The sequence below is a fragment of the Garra rufa genome, chromosome 13 (genome assembly GCF_049309525.1).
Source record: "Garra rufa chromosome 13, GarRuf1.0, whole genome shotgun sequence".
Taxonomy (NCBI): domain Eukaryota; kingdom Metazoa; phylum Chordata; class Actinopteri; order Cypriniformes; family Cyprinidae; genus Garra; species Garra rufa.
In genome coordinates, this window is record NC_133373.1 from 34,161,708 (window position 1) to 34,178,974 (window position 17,267).

At 31.1% G+C, this 17,267-nt stretch overlaps 1 protein-coding gene across 1 annotated transcript in view; it reads left to right on the forward strand.

Moving 5' to 3' along the window:
• mpv17 (mitochondrial inner membrane protein MPV17) overlaps positions 1-16,467 on the forward strand; it is a 31,688-nt gene extending 15,221 nt beyond the window's left edge. Inside the window, exons 3-8 of the mRNA XM_073816931.1 lie at positions 603-718; positions 3,528-3,620; positions 7,293-7,388; positions 15,334-15,366; positions 15,461-15,513; positions 15,939-16,467. Of these exons, the coding sequence (XP_073673032.1) occupies positions 603-718; positions 3,528-3,620; positions 7,293-7,388; positions 15,334-15,366; positions 15,461-15,513; positions 15,939-16,008 (461 nt within the window). The 3' untranslated portion in view covers positions 16,009-16,467. The remainder of the gene's footprint in view (positions 1-602; positions 719-3,527; positions 3,621-7,292; positions 7,389-15,333; positions 15,367-15,460; positions 15,514-15,938) is intronic.
• Positions 16,468-17,267: the final 800 nt, after the last annotated feature.

Here is a 17,267-nt window from a genome sequence, read left to right on the forward strand (position 1 = left end):
CAATGTAGTTTTACTATAATTATGATCTTGTTTTGAGTCCTCTGCTGTTGTTTTTATACATTTAGTAATACAAAGAAGTTTAAAACATTGTAGAAAAATAATTGTGGTCCATACATGTAATTGGTAGACTGGTAAAAAAAAACTAAGGATTATATATTGTAAGATTACACACAGCACCATACAAAAGAGTCTGTAAGATATATTTTTTTTTTTTACGTTTTCTATTAGCATAAGTCTCCTATGCTCACTGAGGCTGCAGTAATATTGAAAATTTAAATTTAAAATAACTTTAATATATTTCAACATGTATTCTTAGTGTATTTTGATCACACTTTGGGTAGGTAGTGTAAATGATGGTCTAAAAGTCACAAAGTCAACTTTTGTTATCCTTTACAACTTAGAACAACTTAAGACCTCATATGGTGCATTTAATCTCTCAGTCAGTATGTAGTGAATGGGGCGGCAAAAATCTGAATGAGTGTTTCCTGTCACTTGTCCTTGGCGTGGTTACCTGAGTGAGGGTCTTCCTGCTGGGCAGTGGGGGCAAGCAGATGCCCGACTGGCACCCTCTCTCTCCCTCATTTTTACTGCCTCTCTTCCAGGCTCTCTGGTGGGTGTGGGTGATGTCGTCTCTCAGCAGCTGATTGAGCGCCGTGGACTGGCCAATCACAGCGTGAAACGCACTGCCAAGATGATGAGCATTGGCTTCTTCTTTGTCGTAAGTCTCTTGTGATGCTGTTCCATTTGCATATGAATTTCTCTTGAGATTCTCCAGCTCTGTTACTTTGTACTGATGGGCCAAGACAGTTTAAACAGACCTCTGAAACTCTCCATGGGTGTCATTCTGTGAAAGTAAAGTTAAGATTTTAAATATTCTGACACCAGAAATTTCCTTATTTGTTATGTTTTGTATTGTTTATACTCTTGCAAAATAAAATAAAAAATGGAGAAAGATAGATTTTGGCCCAGAATGGTTTTGTTGCATGCCTTTTTAAGACATACAATGTTTTTCAAAAGTTTGAGGTTGGTAAGATTTTTTTATATTTTTGAGAGAAGCCCCTTGTGCTTACCTAAGCTGCATTTTTTTAATCAAAAGTACAGCAAATACTGCAAAATATTGTTACAATTTAAAATCTTTATATTTTAATATATTTCAAAAGGTAATTTTTTTCTGTGATGGCAAAGCTAAATTTTCAGCGTCTTTACTCCAGTCTTCAGTGTCACGTGATCCTTCAGAAATTATTCTAAAAAGCTGGTTTGGTGCTCAAGAACATTTATCTTATTATTATAAAATTTTAAATACATTTTCTAGGGTGATGAATAGTACTGAGTCTACTGTAAATTATTAATGTCTTTTCTGTTGTTTTTATCACTTTAATGCATCCTGAATTTTTATTTAACGTGTGTACACTACCAGTCAAAAGTTTTTGAACAGCAAGATTTTTAATGTTTTTTAAAGAAGTCTCTTCTGCTCAATAAGCCTGCATTTATTTGATCCAAAATACATCAAAAGCAGTAATGTTGTGAAATATTTTTGCTATTTAAGATTACTGCTTTCAATGTGAATATATTTTCAAATGCAATTTATTCCTGTGATCAAAGCTAAAATTTCAGCATCATTACTCCAGTCTTCAGTGTCACACGATCCTTCAGAAATCATTCTAATATGCTGATTTGGTGTTAAAGAAACAAATATTATTATTATTATTATTATTATTATTATTATTATTATTATTAATATTTAAAACAATTGAGTACATTTTTTTCAGGATTCTTTGATAAATATTGTAACATTATACACTATACTATTCGAAAGTTTGAAGTCAGTATGATTCTATAATACTTTTATTTAGCAAGGATGCTTTCAGTTGATCAAAAGTGATGATGAAGACATTTTAAATGTTATAAAAGATTTCTATTTCAGATAAATGCTGTTTTTCTGAACTTGTTTATTCGTCAAAGAAACCTGAAAAAAATGCTGTTTTTAACATAATAATAATGAATGTTTTTTTTTTAGCAGCAAATCAGAATATTAGAATGATTTCTGAAGGATCATGTGACTGAAGTTCAGCTTTGAAATCAGGAATAAATTACATTTAAAAAAATATTCAAATATAAATAAGTTATTTAAAATATTTAAAATGTATAAAAAAATCTTACTGTTCAAAAACTTTTGACTGGCGGTGTATACCACATAATTTATGTTTGTTTAATACATTTTAAATAATGGCATGACAGTGTAAAAAATGTAAAGCCACAAAAGCCTTGCAAACTTTGGCAATCCTGAGATAGTTTTTTTCATTTTCAAAAGGGCTTGCTATTTCAACCTGGAATTGAAAACAGAACTTTGTTTTGTAGATGAAATCAGTTTAGGGCTTGCCAACTCCTCATGTTAACCAGTGAACCCTTGGCTCTTGCTTTAAATTAGATTAATATAACTTCAAAAAGGCAAAAAAGAACATTTGCTGCATTCAGATGTCTACAGGTCTGTTGTGTTATGACCATTACAGATGATGTGTGTAGGGTGTCATTTGTTGGAACAGGTAATGAAGTTGCAGAGTGATTGACATGGACACAGTGATTGATATTGAGCATCCTGCTCTTCCCTTCCTCCCTCACACACACACACACACACAAAGCACTAATGCACTAGTTCTGTCCAAATGACTTGAGGTCTAATCTGCAAATGGCCTGTATGATTCATAGCTTTTACAAGCCTGAGCACACTCGATTCAGCCTTTTAAACATCAGACCTTAGTCGTTATTATTAGTGCAGTAAAATCTGTTTCACTGCTGTTAGAACAAAAGACTGAACCACAGGTCAGAACTTCAGGTGAAATTTGTCTTGCATCTCCTGAAATAAAATCTGTGAAAGATTTTCTGTCCATTGAGCTATAATTACACTGCATTTCGGATGTGCCTATTTTCTGTTGGCGGTGTAGAGTTATATGCTGTGTTCTTACAGATTTAAGCAGAATCCTCGGTATTAATCATTTTATGTGTCATATGGCATCCTTTGTTTTGCTAAAAGGAAGGGAGAGAATGCAGAAAGACAGTATAGAGCTGCTATATATTCACTGTATATTGACAAATGACAAGTGTCTTCTCAAACAAGTGCACAGCTGTTTGTTTAAGAAGCCCATATGCATAATTTGCCATTGGTGGGTGATTTTACACTGATGCTGCTAAACCGCAAATTATAATTGCATTAAAAGAGAAATTTAGCAAAGAATTCAGTTGTCATTGTTGACTGAAACACCCCCGGGAGACACTGTTTGACACATTTATTGATCAGTTTGCTAATCAGGCCCAGACTGAAACCACACTGGGAAACAAAAAGAAAGCTCATTAATTCACAAAGGATTGGAGCTAATTACAGACCGCTGTTTTCATAATCACGTCATGAACAAATGAAACCACTGGCACGGCTTCAAGATTCGGAGCTCGTGTTCATGGTTGTTTACTGAAGTGTTTGAAATGCTACACATATGTGAGATGAGTTTAGTAAAGTTTTCTGTGTTTTGAAGGGTCCAGTGGTCGGTGGATGGTACAAGGTGCTGGACAAACTTGTTACTGGTGGTACTAAAAGTGCAGCTCTGAAGAAAATGCTTGTTGACCAGGTGAGGCATGTGCAATGTATTGCAGTCATTGTTTTTTTGCGTGGGTGTGAGAACTGCATGGTTTATTTTTTCATTATTAGTTCATACAGTTGAGGTCAAAAGTTTACATACACCTTGCAGAATCTGCTAAATGTTAATTATTTTACCAAAATAAGAGGGATAATATAAAATGCATGTTATTTTTTTTTTTATTTAGTACTGACCTGAATAAGATATTTCACGTAAAAGATGTTTGCATACAGTCAACAAGAGAAAATAATTGTTGAATTTATAAAAATGACCCATTCAAAAGTTTACATACACTTAGTTCTTAATATTGTGTTGTTACCTGAATGATCAACAGCTGTGTTTTTTTTTTATTATTGTTTAGTGATAGTTGTTTATGAGTCCCTTGTTTGTTCTGAACAGTTAAACTGCCTGCTGTTCTTCAAAAAAAATCCTTCAGGTCCCACATTTTCTTTGGTTTTTCAGCATTTTTGCGTATTTGAACCCTTTTCAACAATGACTGTATGATTTTGAGATGCATCTTTTTACACTGAAGACAACTGAGCGACTCGTATGCAACTATTACACAAGGTTCAAACGCTCACTGATGCTTTTGAAGGAAAAACAATGCATTAAAAGCCGGGTGGTGAAAACTTTTTGAATGTGAATATCAGGGTAAATGTAACTTATTTTGTCTTCTGGGAAACATGTAAGTATCTTCTGTAGCTTCTGAAAGTAATGAAACTAATATAATATTTAGACAAAATAAGAAAAATGTACACCCCTTCATTCTGTTCAAAAGTTTTCACCCCCCGGCTCTTAATGCATCGTTTTTTTTCTTCTGAAGCATCAGTGAGCTTTGGACCTTCTGTAATAGTTGCATATGAGTCTCTCAGTTGTCCTCAGTGTGAAAAGATGGATCTCAATGTCAAACAGTCATTGTTGGGAAGGGTTCAAATACACAAAAATGCTGAAAAACCAAAGAATTTGTGAAACCTGAAGGATTTTTCTGAGGAACAGCAGGCAGTTTAACTTGAGGACAAACAAGGGTTTCATGAACAACTATCACTAAACAAAAAAAAACACTGATGTGGATCATTCAGGTAACAATACAGTATTAAGAATCAAGTATATATAAACTTTTAAACAGGGTCATTTTTATAAATTCACTCTTGTGGACTATATGTAAACTTCTTTTATGTGAAATATTTCAGTACTAAATAAAAAATAACATGCATTTTGTATGATCCCTCTCATTTTGGTAAAATAATTAACATTTTGCAAATTCTGTAAGGTGTATGTAAACTTTTGTATATTCTGTATATTCTGAAATGAGGAGTCAAAGTGCTCAGTTTAAGTTTTTTTAATTAAATATAAACTAATGTCCCAGTCACATTTTCTTGGTTAAATAAACATTACTTACACTATCAGAAAAGAAGAAAAATTCTATTTTATATTTTACGTTAACAATGTAATGAATATTCTATTTATTAAAGCCAAGTATGAACCTCATCAAGTTAGTGTTTTTAAGCATTCTACATTTATTCCAAAATAATAACTTGGCAGTAACAATTTAAACTATATATTTACATTTTTAGGATCATCAGTCGTCAAAGCTCGGTTAATACTGATCACAGACACAGAGATTTACTTTAAATTTCACTAAGCTGATTACTCACTAAAAACTCCCACAGATCATGTTTTCAGGCCATTTTAAGGGTGTGTTCACACTTGTCATGTTTGGTTTGATTAAAACAAACTCTGGTGCGATTGCTCTGTTAGTGCAGTTCATTTGAGTAAGTGTGAATGCTGCCATCCAAGCCCTAGTTCTCACTAAACAAGCAGACCAAGACCGCAAAAAAGATGGGTCTCGGTCTGCTTCCAAACAAATTCTGTTGCGGTTCGAATAAAATATATACACAACACTGACCAAATACTTACTAGGAAGTAATGACAAAATGTGACGCTATGCAACACGAAGGGAACAAGGGGTGTATCCAAAACAAAATGAGCGGAGAGCAAAAGTGGAGCAACGAGGAGGAAAGTGCCTTTTATGAGCTCTTTGAATTCACAGGTGGTGAAAATAAAATCATATACACGCAACAATTACACCAGACAGCTTTAGGTGTGTTCGACTTTTCGAAATTTATTCTCAATTACCCCCCAATTACCAAACTCACCACATGCTTTAGGCAGTCTGTTAAAACTCAATGAGCTCAGGGGAGGCGAGAGAGACACAGACTCCCACTGTAACTTTAATGTTTCTTTAGAAAAACGAATATACAAAATATATAATGTATACACTTTTTAATGTTATATTTTCTAATATTGCCGTCGTTTTATTTTTCTCCCCATCATTTCCTATCGTCCTACCGCTACAGTGTTAAAAAATTATTACAAAACACCAAAAATAAAGTCAGACCTCCGCATTCGGTTACAAAATATCTTGAGTTATAAATACACATGTGGAAAGTTGTCTTTGTTGGGAGTATGCAGACACATGTAAAGTGCTTAGGAGCTTCTATTTATTGCTGTTGCTACGTGCTTTATCCCTTTTGGGTATCCCATCCGAGCTCTCCCTTCATGCATGTCAAGTAATCCATCCCCTGATAGGCAGTCAAACAAATGAGTGTTTGCATAAGTCATTGTTTACATGATTGGTGGAATGAATGTACAGGATGAAGCGGACAAAGGCACGCAAAACAGGCCCTCTCCCCATCACCGGATTACACCCAAACAACAGCGCTTACAACGCCAGCCTGCTCTCCCACATTTATTCAGAAAAGAGATTCGAGGGCTATTTTTAGAGACCCACTTTCTAAATTTCTAAAAGCCTGTGCGGCCAGCGAGAAGTTGTGTGTGGTTGCTTTCATCAGTGGATATTTAATTTTGTTTGTTGAGAGGCTTACGACGGCTGTTTAAACCTTAAAGAGGTCTTCAGATGTTATTGAGTCAGTGGATATTTCAATTAGCTATTAAGTATGATTGATTCATAATATTTGACAAAAAATGTTTTGCTCAATATCTTCCATTGTCTCTTATTTTATTCTTTACAAAATGGCTAAATAAAATTTAAATAACGTGGTAATACTTTATTTTTATTTAAATCTATTTGGGATGTCCTTTGGAAAAACACACAGGAAGGAATTCCAATGATTTAGTATGCATCGACTTAATCATTGGAATTCCTCAGTCTCTCATTGTGTCCTTGATAGCTTTCAACATGTGCTATGCATATTTCATTAGATGAGAATGTGTGGCAGTAGTCTATACTGCCCTACAAAGGCAAAGTGCAGTAACTACGCCAACACTGAAACTGAGAAAAATGCCGTTAAAGTTTTTACACCATGTATGGTATTAGTTTGGATTGGGTAATTACTGCGATTTTGACGCTCTCGTTTCTCTGAAACGGGACAAAATTGAACCAGGAGACTTTGCCACAAGACAAAACAGTTCTCACAAAGCCCATTTTAAATTTTAACTCAATTTGGACCAAATGTGTAGTTACTGCGCTTTGCCTTTGGAGGGCAGTATAAATTAACAATTAGGCTGGATTAGATGTGTAATGGTATTTATTATGAACATTAGACTTGATTAGTCTTGTACATTTATATCTCATCTAAAACCTCTGAGGAGGTTTCTGTAAAGTAGATAAAGTGTTCTAATCAGATGTTTGTATATCTACAGGTGGGCTTTGCGCCGTGTTTCTTGGGTGCTTTTCTGGGAATATCCGGAGCGCTCAATGGACTCACTGTTGAAGAGAATGCTGCCAAACTCAAGAGGGTCAGTTTTCTTTACAAACCTCAATTAAATACAAGCATTGTGACAAAATGAAAGACTAGTATTAAAATGCAACAAAATGAGTGTTTTTCACAGAGCCTAAAATGAAAATGGTAATTTGGCCACGGATTGGAATAACTACAATTATATTAATATTATTATATTAATTGTTTTTTTCTTTCTCTGGCATTGATATAATAAAAAAATACAAATAAAATATAAAATAATTAAAATGTTAAATACAGAATAATCAACATAATAAGTAATTAATAAACAATAAAATATATTAAAAATATATTAAATATTTTGTAATATTAATTATTGTTGTTGTTGTTGTTGTTTTTTAAAATAAAAATAATTCTTATTAATGTAAAATCACTATTAATCTAAAACCAAAATTCCTCTCAAAGAGTCATTTAAGTTACATAAAGAGATTGGCATGAAAAGATTCTTATATTCTCAGGCTTGAGGTGTTTTTTTTATCACAAAATGCTAATTTAGCCCTTCTATTGGAATAACTACAATTATATTAATATTATTATATTAAATATTTTTATTATATTAATTATTGTTTTTTTTTCTTACTCTGGCATTGAAATAAAAACAAATAAAATAAATAAAATCACTATTAAATACAGAATAATTCAATAAAATAATTAATAAAATATTAAATATATTAAATATTTTGTAATATTAATTATTGATTTTATAAACTAAAAATAATTCTTAAATTCACTATTAAACACAAACTCCTCTCAAAGAGTCATTTAAGTTACATAAAGAGATAAAGGCATTAAAAGATACTAAAACTAATTTAGCTTTTTGCATTGGAACTACAATTATATTAATGTTATTATATTAATTATTTTTATTATATTAATTATTGTTTTTTTCCTTCCTCCAGCATTTATATAAAAAAAATTAAAAAAAATGTAATATAAAATCATTTAAACCATTTAAATCATTATTAAATTCAGAATAATCAATATAATTAATACAAATATAAAATATAAAAAGATTATATTTAAAAATCAAAATATATATAAAATATTTTGTAATATTAATTATTGTTATTGTTTTATAAAACAACAATCATTTTTATTAATGTAAATTCACTATTAAAGACCAAAACTACTTTCTAGGAGTCATTTAAGTTATTATATTATATTATATTATATTATATTGACTTATTGTTTTTTTTCTTCTGGCATTTGATATAATAAAAAAATATATATATAATTTAAAATTATCACAGTTAATACAGAACAATCAATAGAATAATTAATAAATAAAAATATAATATATAAAAAATAAAATATATTCAATATTTTGTAATATTAATTTTTGCAATTTTTTCTACAATTAGTTATATTAATATTATTATATGAACTATTTTTATTATATTAATTATTGTTTTTTTTTTTGTTCATCCGGCATCGATATAATAAAAAATACAACTATAATATAAAATGATTCAAATCACTATTAAATACAAAATAATCAATATAATAATTATTTAAAATATAAAGTATATAAAATACAAAATATATACCAAAATAAAATATATTCTAGAGTCATTTACGTTGCACAATAAGATTTGAAAGCATGAAAAGATTCTTATATTTTCAGGTGTCACAAAATGAAAATTTTTTACAGAACCTAAAATGAAAATACTAATTTAGCCCTATATTGGAATAATTTTTTCTTCCTCTGGCCTTGATATAAAAAAAAATACAAATATAATAGAAAATAATTATAAATAAATAAAATCACTATTAAATACAAAATAATCAATATAATAATAAAATGTATAAAAAAGAAAATATATTAAATATTTTTTTAATATTAATTGTTTTATAAAATAAAAATGCTCTTATTAATGTTATGTTATCTTATTAAACAGACAGTCATAAAAAGATTCTTATATTTTCAAGTGTCAAAGTGCCCTTGCTGCCAATGTACATATATTGCAACTCCATCATTCGTCCTGAAAGTCCACTCTCGCACCGTCCCTTATATTGGCACTCCATAAATGGAGGGCATTTCCGCTGATGGAGGGATGAAGGGACGGAGGGCTGCAAGGAGTGACTCATGGGCTTGTGGGAACAACGGTTGACGCAGCATTGTCTCTGAGTGGTGTCATCAATTATTTATGTAGGAAAGGTGTCGGAGTTAAAATGAGACTGAAAGGTCAGTCACCTAAATGTCAGAAAAGACGGAAAGCTAATGATAAATGCGCTCATTAGCCCAAACGGAACAAATGCGAGCTGAAAGCCAATCACTAAAAACACCTTTAGTGATGCTCCTCAGCGACGCGACTTAAACAATACCTGATCCATTCAAACATGTTTTGTACCTGTTTTGGGTTTTAACGGGTCCTGTGGTGCTGATTAAAACTCATGGTGTCCAGCTTTGTTTATAATGACTATAGGTCAGGCAATCGGCTTGTGCAAGAGTGACAGATCACAGTTCGGGTGCTACTTGCAGTAGTGCCCTTTAAAACAGAACTAAACGACACTCCACTGCTGGAATGGCAGCTTTTTGACGCTCATTAGTCGATAGCTTAGCGGTTAGGATTGTGCTGGAGTAATGGAAAGGTCATGGGTTTGATCTCAGGTTGGAATGGCCTGTGAATCGGACAGTTCATGTGTGAACTGCTATTCTGATTGTGTCTAAGGCACTTAACCCTGAGGGTGTCTCCAGGGAAACTGAACTGAACGTCACTTCAAATCACACCTGATCAAATGCACCTGCTGCTAAATGAAAACAAACCTTGACCTCATCTGCATTTTTCAAGGAATTATGCCATTATCCAACCATCAATATAATGTTTTATTTTCTTTTTTTATTTCTTTTTTAAAATCTATTTTGTTTTTCTTTTTTCTTTTCTTCTCCTTTTTGCTTTTTTTCTCTTCCTATAGTTTTTTCTGTCTTTGTTCTTGTGCTTGTTTTTTGGGTTTGTTTGTTTTTTCTTTTTATATCTCTTTTTCTTATTTAATGTTCTTTTGTTTGATGCTTTCTTTTCTCTTTTTCTTTTTCTCTGATTCTTTTTTTCTTCTTAATTTTTCTTTTTACTTTTTCTCTTCGTTCACGTTTCTTTTTTTCTTTCATGTTATTGTTTGTTTGCTTCTTTTCTCTCGTTTTTACTTTTTCTTTATTTCTGATTCTTTCTTTCCTTCTTTTTCTTTAAACATTTTTTTTCTTTTTCTTTTTTTTTTTTTTTTTACATCTCTTCTTTTTTCTTGTTCTTTTGTTTGCATATTTATTTTTTTCCCTTTTTTCCTATTCTGCTTTTTTAACATCTTTTCCTTTTTTCTTTTTCTTTCTTTCTTTCTTTCTTTCTTTCTTTCTTTCTTTCTTTCTTTCTTTCTTTCTTTCTTTCCCTTTTCTATCTCCATTCATTCTTTTCTCTTTTTTGTTTTTCTCTTTTCCTTTTTTTATTTTATCTTTTTATTGTTTTCTTTCTGATTCTTTCTTTTTTCTTCTTTGTTTCATTTTTACATACTTTTTCTTCAAAAAACATGTTTTGTTTGCATCTTTCTTTTCTTTTCTCTTTTTTTCCTTTTTCCTTTATTTCTGATTCTTTCTGTCATTTTCTTCTCTTTCTTTCTTTCTTTCTTTCTTTCTTTCTTTCTTTCTTTCTTTCTTTCTTTCTTTCTTTCTCTCTTTCTTTTTTCTTTCCCTTTTCTATCTCCATTCATTCTTTTCTCTTTTTTGTTTTTCTCTTTTCCTTTTTTTATTTTATCTTTTTATTGTTTTCTTTCTGATTCTTTCTCTTTTTTCTTCTTTGTTTGTTTTCTTCTTTGTTTCATTTTTACATCACTTTTCTTCAAAAAACATGTTTTGCTTGCTTCTTTCTTTTCTCTTTTTTGTTTTTTATTCTGTTTTCTTTCTTATTCTTTCTTTTCTTTTCTATTTGTTTAATTTCTTTCTTTCCTTTTTACGTTTTCCTTTCTTTTTCTTTATTTCTGAGTTTTTTCCCTTTTCCTTTTTTTACTTCTCTTTCTTTAATGTTTTCTTTCTTTTTTCCTTTTCTTTCTTTCTTTTTTTTATTTTACATCTTTTCTTTTTTCATGTTTTTTGTTTGCATCTTTATTTTTCCTCTTTTTTGTTTTTCTCTTTTCCTTTTTTGTTTATTCTTTTTCTTTGTCTATTCTTTCCTTTCTTTGTCTGATTCTTTCTTTCCTTTTTCTTTTCTTTTTACTTCTCTTTGTCCACAGTTTTTCTTTCTTTCTTTTTTCTTTCTGATTGTTTCTTTCTTTCTTTACATCTCTTTTTTCTTTCATGTTCTTTTATTTGCTGCTTTCTGTTTTTCCTTTTTCTTTTTTATTTATTTATGATTCTTTCCTTCTTTTTTCTTTGCTAGTTTCTTTCTATTTTCTTTTCTTTTTACATGTCGTCTTTTTTCTTTCATGTTCTTTGGTTTGTTGCTTTATTTATTTTCCCTTCCCTTTTTCTTTTTCTTTATTTTCTTTCTTTCTTTTTTTCTTTCTTTTCTTTCATTTTCTTTTTTTCTTTCTTTCCAACTTTCCAACCAGGGTTTCTTTAAAATATTTTAAAGTTAAACATTTTGCTATAAAAACACAAATTATAAAATGATAAACTGAAATTTAAAAAAATAATAATAATTGTGTCCTGTCTTCACATAATGTATTTTAATTAATAGTTGATTAAAAACAACAAATCATTTTAAATGTGATTATTTTTTTCAGTACAGTTTAAAGGCAAAGGCAAATGATTCAATGGTGCCAGCAGTGGCACCAAACTGCCAAAAAAAATAAAATAATAATAATAATAAAGTTCACACATCATCCTAAGGAAAGAAAAATAAATGTTAGTCATTTAATATAATTGTTAAATTAGTATTATTATTTAACTTGCATACTACATATACAATTAATATAATATTTCATAAAAAATATGCAGCAAATCTGCATTATTTCAGCATAACTTTACACACACTTTATAGAAGTGTACACAACTGGCTAAGATGTACAATCACTAAAACCAATTGTGTTGCCTGTATAGTCTGTGAAGTCAGGTTAAATGCCATCTCCCCACTGACTACTTTATCCTACTTTAACAAACAACACCAACACTGTTGATATGGGATTGAAAGGTTAAGTGCGCATTAGCTCACAGAAAAACCAAGATTAGAACCAACAACTCATCCACAAATTATTGTTCTCATCATGAGCCGTTTGACACTTTATAAACTGCTGCTATAACAGAGAGATCACTGCCATAATAAAGTGACAAGAACTCAGTGCATTTGTGTCTTCAGGGTTGTTCTGAACAATTTGCCCGCGGCTTTCTACCAGTGGACAGTTTCCAGGGCGTTCAGCATTTGGCTGGTCTTTGATGTTGCTCACTTCTAAAGATATAGCATATTAGCATCCCTGTTGTGTTCAGTGTCTTTGTGTATTCAAAACGGTCCAAAAAAAAAATGAAAAGCTCTCTCTGTTCCTGAGGGGCTAAACTCCTGTGACGTCAAACTCAGGAGAAACAATATAATGACGTCTCGGCCCCGCGGTAGTTTCACCCCAGGTGGCCGGTGCCTTGTTCATTCTTAATTAGAAACTGTTAAGGCAAAGAGTACAAACAGAAAGAGCACAAGTTTCTAATACTGGCTTCTTTTACACACACAATCTCACTAAGTTGACCTTTCAAAAGATGGCACTAGCAGAGAAAGGGCCCTCGTGTTCCAGATGACTTGATTTTTATATGGCACCGGGGAAAGGAGGGTGTTGACTTGCGCTTGATGCGGTGGGACTGAGCTTTTACAGCACTTTAAGGGAACCGTGAGCTCTCTCTGCCTGAGTGGAGCCCTTCAGGCTGGGTTTAGGTACCAGCATCATTAGTCATGACATGATGAAAGCACGAATGAACAGGTAACGAGCTCTTTTGTGCCTGGATAACAGAAGCTTTAAATGATGAGGGAAAAAAAGGAATTATTACCACTCAGAGTCAAGTTTTTACTTCAGATATTTCAATCCTATTGGTTAAATCATATATATACACAGAAAAAGCAGTAATATTGTGAAATGTTATTGGGATTTTAAATAATGGTTTTCTATTTTAATAGGCTTTAAAGTATAATTTATTCCTGTGATGCAAAGCTGAATTTTCAGCATCATTACTCCAGTCTTCAGTGTCACATGATCCTTCAGAAATCATTCTAATATGCTAATTATCATTAATGTTGGAAACAGTTGTGCTGCTTAATATTTTTTGGAACCTGTGATACTTTTTCAGGATTTTTTTTTATGAATAAAAAGTTAAAAAGAACAGTATTTATTCAAAATAAAAATGTCTAACAATATAAGTCTGTACTCTCACTTTATATCAATTTTACACATCCTTAATAAATAAAAGCAATCATTTCTTTTAAAAAAGAAAAGAAAAAATGGACTGACCTCAAACGTATGAACAGGTATTATTAAAATAGATTTCTATTTGAAATAAATGTTGTTCTTTTTTAACTTTTATATTTATCAAAGAATCCTAAAAGAAGTATCACAGGTTCCAAAAAATATTAAGGTGCACAACTGTTTACAGTATTGATTATAAATCAGCATATTAGAATGATTTCTGAATAAAATATGATGCTGAAGACTGGAGTATTGATGCTGAATATTCTGCAATAGAGAAATAAATTATATTTTAAAGTATATATTGAAATAGAAACCTATTATCTATCTATTGAATCGAATCAAATTGAAATTACCTCTAAAAAAATGTAAAGCCATTATTGTGTTTCATATATAAAAAAGTATGAAATAGATATTATATAATGTAACTTTTTTCTTTTTTTTTTTCAGTTCTTAATTTTTGGGTGAACTATCCCTTTAGTTCATTTTTTTTTTATTATTAATAATCGTTTTTAATTAAATAATACTCTAAATAAGAAACTAAAACTCCCAGTAGGTCACAGTAAATGTCTTAATGAATAAGTAATTGAGTCATTTATTCATTGAGTCGATTCAAACTGCTGATTCATTCAGGAATGAAGTAAATGGCTCTCTTAATGAATCGCCATTGAATCATTGGTTCACTGATTCGTTCAAAACTTGGATTTATACAGAAATTGTGTTTTTTGGAGACACACAACAGTTCTGCTGTGGCTTTAATAAACTTTTTTCAAAATTGTTTAAAATATAACAATATTAACTTCTATAGCATATCATATAAATATAATACCAAAACTCATACGGCGGCATTTTTATTTTTTCAGCTGTATGAAATGTAAGATGACGTACAGGTCTGGGGACGTGGAGTGTGTGTTAACTGTGTTAAAATATTTTAATCATGTTATTTTTCCATAACGAATTAATTAAATTAATGTATTTTAAAATGACATTTTAATTTTTTGAAAGTAGTTGTGTTTCTTAATAAGCAACTTTCCTGGAAACCATATACCTTTCCTTTTTTTTCAGGATTCTTTGATGAATAGAAAAGTAAATAATATGCATAGGCATTTTTTCAGTTGTTCTGGCAAGTTCCTTCTGAAGATCTGTAAAAGCAGCTGTCATGGTTCCGATTTGGGTCTTTAGAAGCGCATGATTCATTTCAATTACATGAAAATTAATATGAATCATAATTTGGTATTAAGGTGCTTATATAGTCCTGCAGCTTATGCTTGAAGAAATGTCAAGGAACACTGGATAGGGACAAGCAGTAGGGTCAGAAACACTTAATATATTTCATAATATTCAGTTCAGAGACTAGTTATGAAATTGGCTTGAAAATAATTAATTAAAACATTTTGTTTTCTGAATCAAATTTGTGTGTTCTACCACAGTGGGTTGTTGCTAGGATTCTCTTAATTGATATTGATATTCAATCAATGGGATTGTGCTTGTATCTATTTTATCGTCCTTAAGTACGAGCAATAAAAATAATAATTATTATTAAAAATGAATATTTTTGCATTTTCATATCCCAATAGGACTACACTGATGCCTTGATCTCCAATTACTATGTAAGTGTTTTCCTGCTCACTCTTTTATTTATTTATTTTTTCCAGTTTATTCAGTAATGTTTCTATTTAATGCAACGTCTCTTCATTTCTCCAGCTTTGGCCTCCAGTGCAGATCGCCAATTTTTATTTCATCCCTCTCCACCACAGGTAAAGCTCTGATTTGAAAAGCCTGAAAAGTCAAGTGATCATTGATAATGATAATGCATCCATTGCAGCAGGGCACTAATCCAACAGTGCTGGAGATTTAAGGGCGTCACTGGGTAAAGAACGTACAGGACGTGCCTCGCCAACACGGTGTGCGGCAAAGTAGCATTATGAAAGCTTATTAAAGGAAAAGAAGCTGAGAAACCTCGCTCATTAATTAGGCTCTCATTTTCATTTCGACAATTGGGAATTTTTTTGTGTGCGCTGTTTGATGTTACTGTTTTCTGGCACCTGAACTTCCACACTGGGATTAACAAATAGAGTCAGTCTGTCTATCTATATTTATTTACTGTATTTATACACACACCTAAAAAAACATTTGGATTTTTCTTTTCAGACACAAATGTGATATTGCTTGTGTTTTTCAGATTGGCTGTTGTTCAGATCGTGGCTGTTGCCTGGAACTCTTACCTCTCCTGGAAAGCCAATAAGATGTAATAAAATGTTCCAGATTGACCACTACCTCACACACGGGAACATTTAGTTTTTTTAAAAGTCCATCTTTGTTAATTAAATTTAGTAACGGACTCACACAAAGCTTACAAATGAAGTTTGCACAACCAAGTTGAACGTAATACAGACCTCTGACATTTTATTAACCACTGTTGTAATTTTTGTGATCATAGATTCTGTAAAGAATGTATATTAATTCTATACATGATTTACATGTCTGTTTTTACCAGTGTTTAGATGGTGAATTATGGTCAATAACTAAGAACAGCAGGCCTGTTACAGGATGTGACTCGATTTTGAGTCATTTTATTTTGTCTTCTGTGGTCACAGTGATTAAGTTCAGGAACATGTCATTAACAGATGTGAAGTAATGTTGTGTCTTCTACTAGGGCATTGCATTGAGTATCACAATACAACACTGTATAAAATACATCTTTCACAGAAGCCAGACCATTCATTTTCTTTATTTTAAATGCATTTTACACCTACTTTAAAAGTTAAAGTGCTGAAAAATCCTAAAAATACATCACATTTAAACACCACATTACACATAAACACTAAATTAAAAGCCAAAGAATACAAAATAGGTTTTCAACAAACTAGTGGTGTTTAATTTCAAGTAGCAAGCCAATCCAAAACTTAGAGAATACAAATTATTCAGAAAAACATCACTCATACCTGAAATACGTGTGACTCTGAACCACAAAACCAGTCTTAATTAGCATGGGCATATTTGTAGCAAAACAGCCACAAATATCAATTTTTCTTTTATGCCAAAAATCATTAGGATATTAAGTAAAGATCATGTTCCATGAAGATATTTTGTAAATTTCCTATAAATGTATCAAAATTACATTTTTGATTAGTAATATGCATTGCAAAGAACTTCATTTGGACAACTTTAACAGTAGTTTTCTCAATATTTAGATTTTTTGCACCCTCAGATTCTAGATGTTCAAATAGTTATTTGATTCATACATCAATTGGAATCTTATTTATTCATCTTAGATGATGTATAGATCTCAGTTCCAAATAAAAAGACCCTTATGAATGGTTTTGTGGTCCAGGGTCACATATCACAAGACAGTAAATCTATCAAATATTAGGGCTGGGTAAAAAATACTGATTTCTCCATTTTAATCGATTCTCATTTTTACGAAAAATTATCGATTCTTAAAATTGCAGTCCGTAACTTCTTTTTGTGTTCAAAATTTATATAATAAGCGAGTACTTCATGAATCCAT